This window comes from Rhodnius prolixus, unplaced genomic scaffold (genome assembly GCF_049639745.1).
Source record: "Rhodnius prolixus isolate KJV_2025 unplaced genomic scaffold, Rpr scaffold_6, whole genome shotgun sequence".
Classification (NCBI taxonomy): Eukaryota; Metazoa; Arthropoda; class Insecta; order Hemiptera; family Reduviidae; genus Rhodnius; species Rhodnius prolixus.
Window position 1 is genome coordinate 1,492,399 of NW_027411634.1, and position 15,125 is coordinate 1,507,523.

The 15,125-nt window shown below is 31.4% G+C and overlaps 2 protein-coding genes across 8 annotated transcripts in view; one reads left to right on the plus strand and one right to left on the minus strand.

Moving 5' to 3' along the window:
- Positions 1-90: 90 nt before the first annotated feature.
- Positions 91-15,125, plus strand: part of LOC141460730 (GTP-binding protein 2) — a 32,679-nt gene continuing 17,644 nt past the window's right edge. The window contains exons 1-4 of one of the 6 annotated variants that reach the window (XM_074140996.1): positions 91-183; positions 254-472; positions 547-728; positions 4,064-4,194. In XM_074140996.1, coding sequence (XP_073997097.1) covers positions 4,155-4,194 — 40 coding nt within the window. In that variant the 5' untranslated portion in view covers positions 91-183; positions 254-472; positions 547-728; positions 4,064-4,154. Of the gene's footprint in view, positions 184-253; positions 473-499; positions 729-4,063; positions 4,195-8,348; positions 8,374-9,665; positions 10,240-14,922; positions 15,061-15,125 lie in introns of those variants that run through there. The other 5 variants (XM_074140997.1, XM_074140999.1, XM_074141000.1 and 2 more) reach the window with 5 other exon arrangements.
- Pus1 (Pseudouridine synthase 1) lies at positions 1,281-9,605 on the minus strand. Of its 2 annotated transcripts, XM_074141014.1 has the most exons (10): positions 9,410-9,605; positions 9,144-9,332; positions 8,873-9,056; positions 6,684-6,850; positions 6,292-6,559; positions 6,075-6,175; positions 5,821-5,975; positions 5,594-5,739; positions 4,502-4,653; positions 1,281-1,445 (listed from the first exon to the last, which is right to left on the minus strand). In XM_074141014.1, exons 2-10 carry the CDS (start codon positions 9,172-9,174, stop codon positions 1,420-1,422), a joined length of 1,230 nt encoding a protein of 409 aa, XP_073997115.1. In that variant the 5' UTR covers positions 9,175-9,332; positions 9,410-9,605; the 3' UTR covers positions 1,281-1,419. The 2 variants fall into 2 exon arrangements, with proteins under 2 accessions (XP_073997115.1, XP_073997117.1); XM_074141016.1 differs by lacking the exons at positions 1,281-1,445; positions 9,410-9,605 and having other exon boundaries at positions 4,560-5,438; positions 9,144-9,310.

Genomic DNA, 15,125 nt, shown 5'->3' on the forward strand with positions numbered 1-15,125 from the left:
ATGTTACCATAATTTATTTTTTTAGTTATTATTCATATTATTTCACTGTTTCATCAGATTAATAAAATCACGTGAAAATTAGTTTTAGATAAATATGAAATTGTACTATTTCAAAGCAATCGGTTAATACTGTCTACTGTACGTAGCGCGTACTTCAAAATGAGTTGTTCCTCGTCAATATCTGTTAGTTATTTCAATTATGTAAAGTTATCTTTACGAGAAATGCAAATTTAAAGCAACAAATATGTTTCAGAGAAGGAAACTCTTTCATTAGTTATTAGAATGTGTCACTATTATTAGCTATCAGGATCTCCATAAAAAAAACTAGGCTACTTTTCATTTGCGTATTATTCATAAAGTAGAACGCTTTGGTTAGATAACAACTCTAAGGAAATAACAAATGTAAGGAAAAACGAAAATTTTATTTCTACTGGTAGTGAAAATAACACTTACAATGTATGAAACAATGACAGTAAGTTGTGAATTTTTCTAATGGGATTGATGTACAGCGCTTTGAGACGCCTTAGTTTCTTTCTTTTTTTTCAGGAAAGAAAAACATATTTTTTCAAGTTCAATTGATCGAGGAGTTGTTTAAAAGATGGCTATTACTTAGCAACAGCAGGTCGTAACATAACAATAAAAACAATTGTAATTTTGTCTAATGACGAGAACAGCTAACGAATACACTTAAAAGCTCATTATTAACTATATTATCTTTTTTTATGATGGTAAGTTCTGAAGAATATCTTGTTTTATTACTTAACGTTTATTTAGTTAAACTGTTTACTGGGGATTATAAAGTTCCAATAAATAAAGTTTATTGTTGACGAATAGATGGTAAAAGTTTTAACATAATATTTATGGGAATAGATAACTTGAGTGTTATTATTAGTTGAGTTACAACCATTTTAATTTTTATAATATTAAGTTTGAGAATTTGAATCATACGTTCATTTCAAAGTTTCTCGTTTATGCTCAATTGAATCCAATTAATTTTCTGTTTCATGAGTGCAATCTTCGAAGTAGAAATTCAAAATATGGCTTTCTTTTTTACATTTTTTGAAATTTTCAATCACAGGCATAACATAAGATTTAGATAAAAAGTGGGTTCGCAAAGTAAATTTGTTTTTGAACAGATAGAAGTCAAGAATTTGCAAGAAATAAAAACGAATTCCAATACCAAGTAAAAAACTAGAGAAAGTACTTACATATAAAAACTTGGAAGTTATATTTATTTATGCGTTACTAACAAGTTAACTTTAACGGTTATAACGAAAATATAAGGGCATTAATTATCATGTATTTATTTTAAATTACATATAGTTTTTTTTTCAATAAAAATGATTATGTTTTAAATAAGTTTTCCTTAAAACTTCACTCGAAACTGTTGTTTCAACATTTTATACTCATGCAATACCATCACTTATGCGCCGTAACATCACACCCTGAAAAATATATTAATACTGTAGTAAATTTGTATTGGAATGTTGGATATTTGGCAACCCTGTTGAGGGTGTAAGAGAAGGGCTGACCGTTAGGGGTAGCTAGTGTGTTGCAGGTAGTTGGAGACATTCCTTAGTGGAGTAGAGTTGAGTTTGGTCACTCTTTATGGAAGTTATGCTTTATGAATGTTATGCCTTATGAATTATGTGAATAAACTATATTTTGGTTAATTTGTGTTTATTCAAACCCTTATGAGTAGTTAGTTAATTATTATTATGTTTTATGTGCCTTAGTTTTTGTGTGTTTCTCTCCCGCATTTTATATTTTTATCTTTTATTTTACAACTTCAGGTGTGGGGTAAAGGACTGTTAAAGTGGGGTCAAGAACGGTGAAAAAATAGTCAAGAACTGGTAAAGTGAGTTAAAGTTCGGTTAATTTGTTAAAGAACAGTCAACTTGTGTGAACAAAATGAAGTTAAGTGATAACAAGAGGATTGAATCCGCAATTATGTTTGCTCCGGTAAAGGAGGCAAAAAGATTTTATGAAATTATTTTTGGGTTAGATGAAGGGCGTCTAAGCAGAAAAAAGTTAAAGGAATTTGAAGGTTTCAAGTTAAATGATGTGGACTTGTGTATTAAAGTAGAAGAGTTAAAAGACACATTTTCATTGTGGGAATTAAAAAGTGTCGCAAACCTATTAGGTATTCAGTTAAGCTGTAGACAGGATGTGGCGTCTGAGTTGTGTAAGTTCCTAAATGATATTAGTTTATTATTTGAGGCAACAAATGAAGAACAACTAGACGAAGAAGAAGATGAATACTTTGAGGAAGTAAGTGGAAATTCTACAAGTTCAAAATACGTTCAGCAATGTCGACCATATCAGTTTTCCTCTAGAGATATTGAAGAAAGTCTGCGACCGTTTACAGGAGAGGATAACTACACCATTAACTTGTGGTTAACTGATTTTGAAGAATTAGCGCAAGTGATGAGGTGGCAAGAGCTGGAAAAATGGGTCTTTGCAAAGAAGTCACTGAAGGGACTGGCAAAACTTTTTGTTAGTGGTGAACGGGGTTTAACCAGTTATAGTGCATTGAAGGAAGCACTGGTTGAGGAATTTTCTAGCGAAGACAGTGTCAAGGAAAGTTGTTTCCGATTTAATAAGTTTGATTCGGATTTGAAAGTAGAAACCAGGAAATGTTTTAATTGTTATGAGGAGGGGCATTTAGTGGCTGAATGTCCAAAACCCAGACGTGAGAAGGGAAGCTGTTTTCAGTGCGGCAAAATGGGACACATTCAAAGGGATTGCCAACGTCAGAAGCAGAGCACACCATCTTTAGTTGAGAAATCTGTTCTACCTCCATCCACAGCAGACATCCTCAGAGAAGGCGCTACTACTAGTGGAGAAGTAGAAGCCTTGCCCGGGGCAGCAATATCTTTGATTAAGGAAGATCGTGTAAGTGAAGACGATATATTACGTGAGGTAGCACTTAATGATAGTTGTGAGTTAATGCTAATTGATTACGGTGAAGAAGAAATTGTAAACCCTGAGCTTACTGTAAATTATGTGAAACCTATCGAGAAACCTAGTGAACCCGCTGTTGATTTCAAAGTAGATATTAAAGTGATTAGGGAATCTCAGGACAGTGATAAGAGAAATTGTGAAATTAGTGAATATTTAGAGAATAAAGTGCATAAAAGATTTGAATTATGTAATGGTGGGTTGGTGTTTAGAAAGAAAAAGGGGAAAATTGTATTTGTAGTTTCAAAAAAGTTGGAAAACCAAAATATCAAAATGTTTCATGATTATGTTGGTCATTTAGGTGTTAATAAAGGTGCCGAGTTTGTTTTAAGGTCCTATTGGTTACTGAAATTACAGGACAAAATTAATCATTATATAGCTAACTGTATTGCATACATTTTAATCTTAGGAAAGAAAGAAGGGGAGTTATATTTGTTAGTTTATGATATTTTTGTAATATTGTTATGATAGTTTTAGGTTGTTTTAATTATGATTTATTTAGATTAATTCTGTTTATGTATTAGCTTGTTTTATGTTCAGTTATGTTTATTCGTAGGATTAGTTGAAACTTTTTATTAAATTGTAATTTATCACTCGTGTGATCGAGGGCGATCACGGGTCAGGATTGGCCGAGTTGTAGTAAATTTGTATTGGAATGTTGGATATTTGGCAACCCTGTTGAGGGTGTAAGAGAAGGGCTGACCGTTAGGGGTAGCTAGTGTGTTGCAGGTAGTTGGAGACATTCCTTAGTGGAGTAGAGTTGAGTTTGGTCACTCTTTATGGAAGTTATGCTTTATGAATGTTATGCCTTATGAATTATGTGAATAAACTATATTTTGGTTAATTTGTGTTTATTCAAACCCTTATGAGTAGTTAGTTAATTATTATTATGTTTTATGTGTTTTAGTTATTTGTGTTTTCTCCCGTTTATATTTTTTCATTTATTCTACAATACAAATAATTTGAAAAAAAATATATCGATCAGAATTTCTGATTGGATATTAAGCTTCTCTGAACACATTTTTTGTTGTTATAAAAATAGTGGAACTCAATGTAAAATTATACATTGAAATATATTAATTATCTACATTACCTTTCACAGAAAGTCCCAAGTTTAATTACAATTTATACTTAAAGCAGATAAAGATCAGTGAATTAATAAAATTGAGGCGGCCTTAAAGTTAAATGTCGAAATGAAGAAGCATGAATCGACAGCTCATCATTATAATAAAGGTAATAGTTTTAAGTCAAGGATGTATGTAGATTTTTAACTTTTTCTAATTATTTCTGATGTACAAAATGCATTCATAAATAAGTGATTCAATAGAATAAATATGCATCTTTAATTCATAAATGATCACATCGTACAAAATTAAATGAAATATAATAGAACTCATATTTATTCAATGCTATGGAATGATAGGATTAAGAACCAATGAAAATCACAAATTAAAAAAACACATAGAAACATTTTATTCTTCATTAAAATATTTAAATAATAAAGTTTTGTACAACTTTTATTATTATTATTCATCTTTACTTTTAACGTCATTTTCGACTTTTAATTTTGATGATTCATTTCTGTCTTCTTCAGCACAATCATCCTCTTCTTCCTCGTCTTCCACCAAATTCCTACTTCCGTTTCTCACGTCGAAACTATGTAGAGGTAAATTTTCCAACCATAATAACATACTGATTAAAAGTGAAGTTAAGAAAGTCTTATTAAAAAATTGTAATAATAATTATTATTTAACAAATTGTTATGTCTACCGGGATGTGAATGCTCAGCCTAGCTTAAAAAAATCAGAAATAACAGATAGTTCAAATTTGTAGTGACGTTTAAGTGCCACCGCATTGCTTTGTAAAAAAAAAATTTGAATCCTCGTCTTTCGATTAATTTTTTATAGTTTGACAAATTTCTAAAAAAAACGGCATCAAAGATTTTCTTAATAAGCTGATTGTGTTTATCTATAACTTCGAAACATTTACGCTGGTAATTCGAATAATAGGGGAAGGTCTCGCTTCTTTAAGAAGTACCATTATAATACTATATAGACTGTAGATTGATATATTAGATCATTAAAATGACACTTTACAAAAAGGGTACAACAATGCTTTACATCAAATTCTATATTACATTCTGTTTGGCATCTACAAAATTTTCCTTTTTATTACAAATATGTATTTTTTTTAAAAAAAGACATATTTTTAAAATCTAACGCAGATATTTGTCGGTGTGGAATTCTGACAGAGATCACTACTCTTTGTGCTAAAATACTCTTGCCCTTTATTGACCTCTAAGATATTCTAAAGATAATTCTCCCAAATTAAAAGGAACTAGATGAATGCTAATACTCAATGAAGTTTTCTCTCCCAGGAAGTCCTTTGGAAGAGCGGGTAGCCAGCAGTTGAGGATAACCACTCCCTAAAAGCCAATACTCCCTCCTTCATCAAGGTCCCAAAGGGAATATATCATCCTTCATCAACAGTTAGTTAGTTAAAAAGTCGGTCAAGAAAAAGAAGACTAATAAAAACCACGCACTTCATCAAATAAAAATATTCTCTTTTGTTTAATAAATTATCTTGAAAATTTAAAAAGCTATTTTAACAAATAATGACCAGAAAAGGATACGATTTTTCATCTTTTTCAGTTTGCACAATACTGGATAAAATATATTTAGTTTTAAATTCTTCCAGCTGTTCTTTAACAGCTGACCACTCAATAGCATCGTGGAAACCATCTTTGCTGTATCTTTCATTGTAACGATCGTAATGAACCTAAAAATGAAAAAAAAACCATATTGATTGTTAATGTTGTTCAACAAAAACAACTCCCCCTCTCTCCAATAATACAATAACCTCTTCCAGGACTAATCCAACTCCGGGAGCTACAGGAAGATCCAATTTCTCTTCACCCCAAGCTTTTGTAACAGTCTCTTTCGCAGTTACTCCTCGCATAATAGCTATGACTAACCCTACCATTTTACGTATCTGATGTAACATAAAACTTTGCCCTAAGAAACAAAAAAGAAAACAACTTTTATTACTTTAACTAACTTTACACGTTTATCATTTCCTTAATTGAATATAAAGATCTGTATAACAATGATCACCTTTAACTTTTAAAACTACAAATTCCATCCCTTCCGTCAAAACTGGGCGTTCACAAATAAAACTAATAATATACCTCTGGGCACTGGGATCCAAAGGCTTCCTGTAAAAAAACAAAAGTAAAATTTTTACAAGTGCAGAAATGATTAAAAAAAAAATCAATCGTGAATATTCACAAGACTTTTATTTGGCGCATCAACAACTAGGCCTTTTACTCACTTTCTTGATGTGAAATTGTGATAATTATGAGTGCCAACAAATGTTTGCAATAATTCATTGGTTTTATCGAATACATCGTCAGTTATTCGATAACTTTCTTCTGGTAAACACTCTTTCGGCGCGAGAGCAAATGACGGCATCATATAGGAATATGTTCTGGCATCACAATGACCTTTACAATTAAAACCTTTAGTTGCACGTTTCACAGCCACCATACGAATTTGTTCCGGTAAATGGGAATTGATGTCCTCCAGAGAAATTTCCATTGCTAATCATTGGAAGGAATAAATTTAACTTCAATAAGGAATGAAAAAAAAGAAAAGTTTAATACATAAATGAGTAAACTTGTAAAATATTAAAATATTAATGTCTTCAAAACAAAAATACCATACGTAATTTGAGAGATAATATCTGCCTCACTGCGGATACGCCTTTGTCAGTTCTGGCTGCCCGCTGGAATTCTATAACTTTCGGCTGATTGTATGCTTCTTCAGTGATTGCTCCTGCTTTCAGCATAGCGTTCAACAAGTCTTCCTCTATGGTCTTTCGGCCAGGATTTCTAAATAAATTTTAAAATAAGAATAGAATAAATAATAATAAGGATGGATCTAAATGTTGATGAATAAAAATTGTAAATCTAAGTGCTTAAAAGAAGAATTAAAATTAATCACTAGCAACACTGTGGTAATTACACCTTTGAAGCAGTTAAAAGCTTCTAATATCAGTTCTGTATTCTGCAAAATGGTGGATGGAGATGAGGAATAAAACAAAGAATTTTGGTGTAAAGTCGAGCCTATTTTGCGCTTACCAAGATCTTAAGGAGTCACTTACCTACGTATAAAATATTGTCCCTCTGTGAAAAACCTTGGTATCACTTTCGATCAAAACCTATCCTGGAAAAACCATGTTTCCCAAATCTCTCGCCGTTCCATCCATATCCTTAAGCAGTTTAATAGTTCCCGTCACCTTTTTCCAATTAAGACCCGGCAACTCCTAGTTTCCTCTCTTATATTCCCCCATTTCGACTATGGTTGTTTAGTGTATGGCGGTCTATCTGGTGATATTGAAGCTAAGCTTAAGCGCCTCATGAACTGCTTCATAAGATTTATTTTCAGCATTTCCAGAGACTCTCGCATTTCGCACTGCTACGATGAGTTGAAGTGGCTTTTTCCTGTCTATCGCCGCCAATATTTTTTGGCTTCTTTCCTTTTTCAAGTCATCCAGTCTCAAAGGCCTTCCTATATTTTTCAACTCCTTAAGTTTAAATCCTCCATCCATTCCCGTAACACTAGATCTCGCTCATCTGATCTTTATATTCCCTCTCACCGTACCTCATCCTTTGACAAGTCCTTCCTCATACGTGCTACCTCTCTATGGAACTCCTTGCCTTCATCTGTCCGCCATGCTCCTACCCTATCCATCTTTAAATCCCGTCTATTCAGTTATCTCCTTTCTATTCAGCTTCCTCCGAAATTCTAATTGTTTTAATTCATTTCCTTAATTTCTGCTGTTTTATTATTTTATTTTTACTTTCATTTTCACTTTTGTAAATATTTATTTATTTATTTAATTTCTCTATAATCACAGGCCAAACTATTAAGGCCTCTATTTGTACCTGTATTTATTCTTAGGGGACAATTGTCCCAGAATAATAAATTTCTTTTCTATTCTATTCTATTCTATAAGGAAAAACGTCAGCTAATTTGCTTGAGGTATATAAGAAAAACGTCAGCTAATTTGCTTGAGGTATATTTTAGGCCTGTAAAAGAGAATACTGTGGTGGTGGCTACAAAGAAAATAAAAGATGCACTCGCGGGTATTAAGATCTTACACAAGGCTGCAACGATTTAAATGGCTGGAGCACCTTCTAAGAATAGGAGCGCTAAGAAAATGAATCTAACTTCTGCTGACGGGAAGAGAAAAAGAGGTAGCCTTAAGACAAGATAGAAGGACAGTGAGCAGCAAGATTTGAAAGAACTAAAACTAAGTGTCTTTGACAGAACCAGACAGTATAGTTGCTGAGAAGGTCATGGGCACTGTATGCACCTGTTGCACCATTGAAGGAATACGGAATGGTTTCAGGTGAGACTTTGATATGAAACCATGTAGTTTGTGCAAGAGTACTAATTTATTAGAAATGATGAATTGACTAGTTTTGTTAGAAGAAAGCTCAGTAGCAAGGAAGTAAGGTTATTAAAGGAAAGGCACATTCTAAAGTTTTTAATGGGTTCAGGGAAGTTATCCTCAAAATGTTTTTTACTGTTATGAACTGAACTGAGGTCACAATGAACATTTAGTGAAAATCAACGCTTGATCATGTAGAAAATCGTAGTAAAGAATGTCTTTCCGTGTGTCTTTCGATGGCAACGGGAATTCGGAGAACAGAAACTATTGAAATTAGAACTCAGTAGCTTTTCCCAAAATTATGGAGTACACAGTTACAATACCCTTCTACTGTTGGTCAATACCCCCTTTCTGTAAGGCGGGAGAACAGAATCATTTTTAATTTTTCTGTAGCGCAATAGAATATTGAAAACTTCAGAAAGTACTAGAGTTACATCAAAAACTATAATTTACTAACCTTTGCAGACCTAAATATCCAGTCCCTGAATAACAGATCAGTGATGCATATTTCCTTCTTTTTATTCTTTGGTATTCAGTTCGACTTTTTTTCGCTTCAACATCTGATACACTTTCTGATATCCTCTTTAGCGGATTTTCCACCGCACAACTATTCATTGTGCGTAAAAACGTGTTAAATCTTACTATAGAAATGAAAAGAGGAATATAAATATAATTAATACTATAAAAAACTTAACTTCTTGGATTTTTTGTGCTTTAATTGAACTTACTCCTTCCGAACTTTGTTAGCAATGAAAGCATTTGCTTTCTTCAATTACTGAATTTAATAAGAACGTACTTTAATTTATGTTAAGTTTCTAACCCATTTACTGTTTATAACCTTCCATTTAAAACTCACGTTCAATAGGTTATATTCAAGGTTGTAAGTCTGACTTTTCTCATTTATTTACGGCTTAACGCTGCAAAAAGTTAACAAATTTATATACAACATTTTTAAGGATAAAATTATTTACTTACCAACGATACTTATTCAAACCTTAGTGACTTATTTCAAGAAAGAGGTACTTCCAGTAATTCAAAATTTTACTCATATATTTTTTCCATCATTGTAAAAAAATTGTCTAAATATAAACTATTTTGTATAAAAAATTATACATCATCTTAGTTTTTAATTTCATAACTGCGGCAAAGGTATTAAAACCTGCTCTATTCTAGTTTTCTAACCAAGCCATAACCTTCATTATTAGGCAGGTCATCTGTGTCTAATAAGTAAGTTTTTGTTGTGACATTTTTCGGTTTCCCCTCTCCAAATACATAGTTTATAAACATGGCGCCCTGAAGTGTTAGTGTGTGTTCATTATTTTATTTTTTAAGAAAAAAAACTCACTGATTTGTGACTAGCAACAGAATCCCGGCTTTGTGAAATAACCACATAAAAAAAAAGGTAAATGGAATATTAGTCTTTGCGGAAGTGAAGAATATAAAAAAAGATAGTTAATTGAAAAGTAGCTACATAATTCTACTTTTTTTCGAAATCCTTTCAAATGACTTCATACATAAATGTTCAAAATTTAAAGTAAAACAATGTTTCAATATCTAAATACACCTCAGTAACTATAGTTCTGTAATTTTTACTTGTTTCCTCCAAAAAACTGCGAGTAAAGAAAACATTTAAATTTCACTTGATATTTATTGTGATTTTTTCGTAATTCTAATGGGAAAATCATTATTAATTGAAATACAAGTAGATACAAGAATAGAAAATTTATTGAAAGCTTAACAATCTTCAGTTATTTGTAAATCATATTAAATGATTCACCTTATCATCGTAATCTCACGTAATGTTTCATAATGTGGACAAAAAATGTAAGTTTGTTATAATGCTTATTATAGTTTTATTTATATTATATAATCATATATAAATTATTTCCGGCGTATTACGGTAGTGCATTAGCTTTTTAAATTTTTTATTTTACCTTGTTTTTATCTTTTAAATTGTTGAAATTATAATAAATAATTTTATTAATATATATTTTATTTTTCTTAATATGCTTTATATATATATTATATAAATAATATATATATATATACACAAAAATCGCTACTAACTTTTATTTCAATTTTATAATTTAAATTTGTGTCGAAAAAATACTCGGGTTTGAGCGGAAATACTTTACTGTTGCCTTTATTGTTTATCTTAAAACCTGTGGCACTTTTTTTCTTAAATCAGTGATGTCTGTACAAAAAAAAAACTTAGAATTTTTAATAAATGTTAGAATCAGAGTGGGTTTATTTTAATTTTAAGGACTTTTAAATGAACCTAATCGACCTAGAACTTTCTGTAAATTGTGCTTCGAAAAGAATTTCCTGAATAGACGGTTTTAAGAAAACAAAAAATCGTTTAAGATTCACACTTCTGGCTAAGCGATTTTTGGTAACTTGTAATTTGTATTTAATTCATACTGATTATTACACAAATGGTGTAATACTGTAAACGTTTCTTTGATGGATGCCCTCCGTAGAACTGGGCAAATATTTCAAATAAAAGTTATTCTACTTCTTCAATCTGAAAAGCAATTTTAAACAAAATTACGATTTAATTCTTTTACGATAACTGTTTGAAAAAAATCTTCTGGTAAAAAATGTACAGTATTCAATAGATTGGTAATTCCAGTTGACATTTCGCCGAAAACCTTGTCACATCTCTTGATTGTCCCTATTGCATAAACCTTGCTTTATTTTAGGGGCAAATCGTAAGAAATATGCTTTTGTTGACTTTTCTTTCAATGCTTTATGTTATCGTCCATATTTTAAATGATTACTCATTGAGTAAAGCATTGATTAATGATAAAGCGATTGTTTAATCCACTTTTACATATAGTTACCTGCCATTAATTAGCACATATATGTATATATATTTAAAACTAACTCATTAATTCGAATTAGCCAAGTATTTTCCTGAATTGTTCTGTTTATTCTGCCTATTTATTTATTTATTCTGTTTCCTCGCTGAAATATTCTGCCCATTTATTAACTACTACGTGTATTTTAAGTGCCTTTGTTCAGATAATTCATCTTAAATAATACAGCTTTTTAATTAGGCTACTAATTTTCAAGAATAATTCAAATTTTTTAAGAAAGAAATTTAAAACAGCTAACTGGCTAACTTGAGCAGTGTTCCGCAACGGGTGCCTCACGGTACATTGGCCTAACAATATTTGGTGGTAGATATGGCGTGATTTTTGAAATATGTAATTTACTACAGAGAGAAAAAGAAAAGCTAAAAAAATTGTTTCCACGGCAATAGCAGGTTTAAGCACGATTTTTCCTAGTTATCTTCCTTTTTTAGTTGACTCTTTTCTAGTTGACTTCCTGGCCGACTTTATAACCGTTGTTGGAGTTAGTTGTATCCTTTCTGGGTGACATGAAGAGGGAAGCATGGTGTGTTTGGAACAGGAAGTGGTTATCCCCGATGGTAGTCCTCTCCTGAAGAATCCTTGCGAGACGAAACTGGATCTAAATTAGCGCCCATCCATATTCTTTGAATTCGGAACTTTCTGAATATCTTGAAAGGCGTTGCTTGCTTTTTAGCCTGCGTACTTTGTTCCTTTACTGCCGATCTATTTTGTGTTAGTACAGAACACCTGGTTAAATAAAAACAAAAAAAAAACATGGAAGTAATTCCAGAGCAAGGCTATAAAAACCTCTATTTTAGTAAAATAAAACTGATTTCTATGGCATTTACTCGATTGTGTAAACATTTTTGAAAATGCATGTTTCGGAATAAATTTATTAAAGGCAATTGCCTGACTTAAGAAACATTGAATTAAGGATGTTGCGAGTGATAAAAGGTTGTGGGTTGCTACAACCTTTAGATAGATGGATAGATGTACTTTTAGTATCTTTATAAGGATTTTTCTAATGTTGATAATGTTAGAAATTAGATAAAAAATTGAATTGTATTCTGCGAAGACGTTTCGATTATATCTATTATAATTTTCGCTACCAATTATCGTGATGGATCGAATCATCAATTTATTAGAGAATATTACATAAATTGATCAAAAAATTAGCCATTATTCATAAAAATTATAAAAAAAAAAAGACTTTTAAATGTTAGAATATTGTTTTCTTCACAGTTCCTTAAAAATTTTAACACTTTTATTGAAGAAGATCATGTATATCATCTATTGTGAAAAAGTCTTTTCGATCTTTTTAATATTAGTATTTTGAATGATTTCTTTATTGAATAATGTTCAAATTATTAAATAATTTGAAAATTTAAATAACTCTTTTGAAAGCAGAATTTATTTTAAAGCTCTGATAATAATAAACCTTTGCCAAAAGGTTAAAAATTCTACAATTGGCGACCTGACAGAAACATTGCCAATTTTTGTCATGTTTGATAGGTAAACATATTGTTTTGTTTGCTTTTGCTGATAATGTTTTTTTGTTTAAACTATTTTCTCATGAAATATACCTTATATTATTAATTAATCAATTTTAATTAAAATGCCCGGTAGGACAGTTATATAAGGGTTGTAAAAATAATTGCATTTCATTTTTTAAAGAAAAAAATCGTTATTAAATTATTAATAGGAGCACATTTTTCGTGATGACGATAAGGGTCTACGTGATGTCTGACAAGTATTTTCTTGGTTTTGCTTTTATTTCCTCAAATTTGATAATTTAATGGACAGTAGTTGGTCTGCTTACCTTAACAATTAAACAAAAAAAACTACTAGTTTAATCTTCTTGATAAAAATAAAATATAATACTCCCAGAAGAATTTATCGATTCATTTTGAGCTTCTGATGTCACATTAAAAGATTTAGGTAAGCTTAGTTTCGAATACTTAGTTTAGGTAATCTTACCCAAAGGTGTCAGTCCAAATTACAGTTTCTTTCAATTCTCCAACATCAGGCATCGAGGGGCATCTTTCCATCAGACCTAGCCTCTAGATTCGTCCCTCGTTTCTAGCTTTTTTTGCTTTCTACCCAACCTGAACTTCTAAACTAGTCGTAGTCCATTCTAGTTGTCTTTCTTCTTCAAGGTTTTAAATACATACATATGTGTTTTTCTTTTTTTAATTACCATACCATCCCATCTAGCTAGAAGTCAGCACCACTTGCGCCATTGCCACCAATAACGGTAACTACTGATATTTATAAACTACTTTGTACAAGTAAATAGCCCAGACCAAGGCCAAAAACAGTAATACTACCACAGTATTCGTTACTTTCACTTAAATCGGAAACTAAACATGCAAAGGTTTATCTAACAGCTGATTGCATGATGTGGGAGGTTTTCCCACGATAACCCCAAAGAAACTGGACCATTTATGGCATATTCAAATGCCGCAGAAGAGAGAGCTAACAAGCATGGACGCCCAAATATTCTATAGGAAATGGTGGATGAAAACCTCAGACCTAGAGGCAAGTAGATGATAAGTTCATGATTAATCCCTCGTATAAGTTTTCGGTAGTGCTGTTCGTGTGATCGTAGAGCTCTTAATCACATACATCGCCTATCAAAAGCCTGTATAGTTTTGACAAAAAGAAAGAAGAACCAGCACTGAACGTATAAAGAAGTATTTCCCGTTCAGGGCGAAGGACGTGGTGCATGGCAGAAAATCGGCACTTTGGTGAAGAAAAACCCGAACCTCAAGCTTTACCCAGAAGATCCACTCCTGAATTTTAAGTCTAATCACATAGACTAGCTCCAGCTAGAGCGTATCCACTACAAATCCTCTATTGCGGTAGCATAATTCACCAGGATCATTCACCACGGAGTCTAATCTAAACTTAAGTTCAATTTTTTTTATAATAGAATTTTATAATTTCATCTTCTCTTAGTGCTGGCATTTCTTAAATAATATAATTGATTTATTTGTTCATATATTTGGGGAAAACTGAAGGGATTTATTCTCTAAAATAGAGGGTTCACCTATATATAATTAGGCTTATCATCTAAAGTACAAAAAAAGAATTCGGATACGGTGATTTGTATTTGTATTGCTGTAAAAATTGGAATTTCTAAAGTTTTTCACAATTATTTCAATGTTTCATCAAAGAAACTTTTCTATTTAGAAAGATAGTTAACAATTGCAATTGGTAAAATAGTAACATTATGATTTATTTTTAACTGTAAAATAAAAATAAACTAAACCATGTCGTTTTTATATTTTTGATAATATATTCATAAATCGTCTTTTAAAAGTGTCAAAAAGTAAAATGCCAAAATCAAGCCTTTCTTTTAGATAAAGGTTTTTTTTTTGTTTTGTTTTTGAAGGACATTTAAAAAAGAAACTAGATTCTCTTTTATTTTTATTCTTGCTTTATTTATAAGCTTTATTCAGCTGGTTTATGTCGCAAGAAGTACACGGGTACGGGCAGAGTTGGAAGTTTGAGAGAGGCTGAGTTGGCACAAACAGGAGATTTGTAAGTCAGTCCAGTTGTAATAATGACTGTTTACAAGCAGCTTGTTGGTTACATTCTATGACTTTTTTTTTTTTTACTTTCACCTAATTTAAATGGCTGAACGTATTGTGAGGTGTACGTAATCATAATATTTGCTGTAGTTGTGTAGAGGGTTTGCTGTTATCTCATTTTTTTTATTAATTGCACTCAGCTGTTCAACGTATCTCCCCCTCTTTCGAGAATTTATTTTATTATTATTTTTATGAAGGTAATACATTCAGTTACAATGCTCTGCTTCCCTAGTGCTATTTAAGGGAATTATTAAGTATGTTT

What these genes read in the sequence shown, in the direction of transcription:
- Pus1 (XM_074141014.1), bottom strand. Translation starts at nt 9,174, where the DNA reads ATGCTTTCATTGCTAACAAAGTTCGGAAGGA. An exon ending in TGTAGTTTTAAAAGTTAAAG is followed by an intron (nt 5,976 to 6,074) that starts GTGATCATTGTT and finishes TTTGTTTCTTAG; the next exon opens with GGCAAAGTTTTATGTTACAT. An exon ending in TTGGATTAGTCCTGGAAGAG is followed by an intron (nt 5,740 to 5,820) that starts GTTATTGTATTA and finishes TTTCATTTTTAG; the next exon opens with GTTCATTACGATCGTTACAA.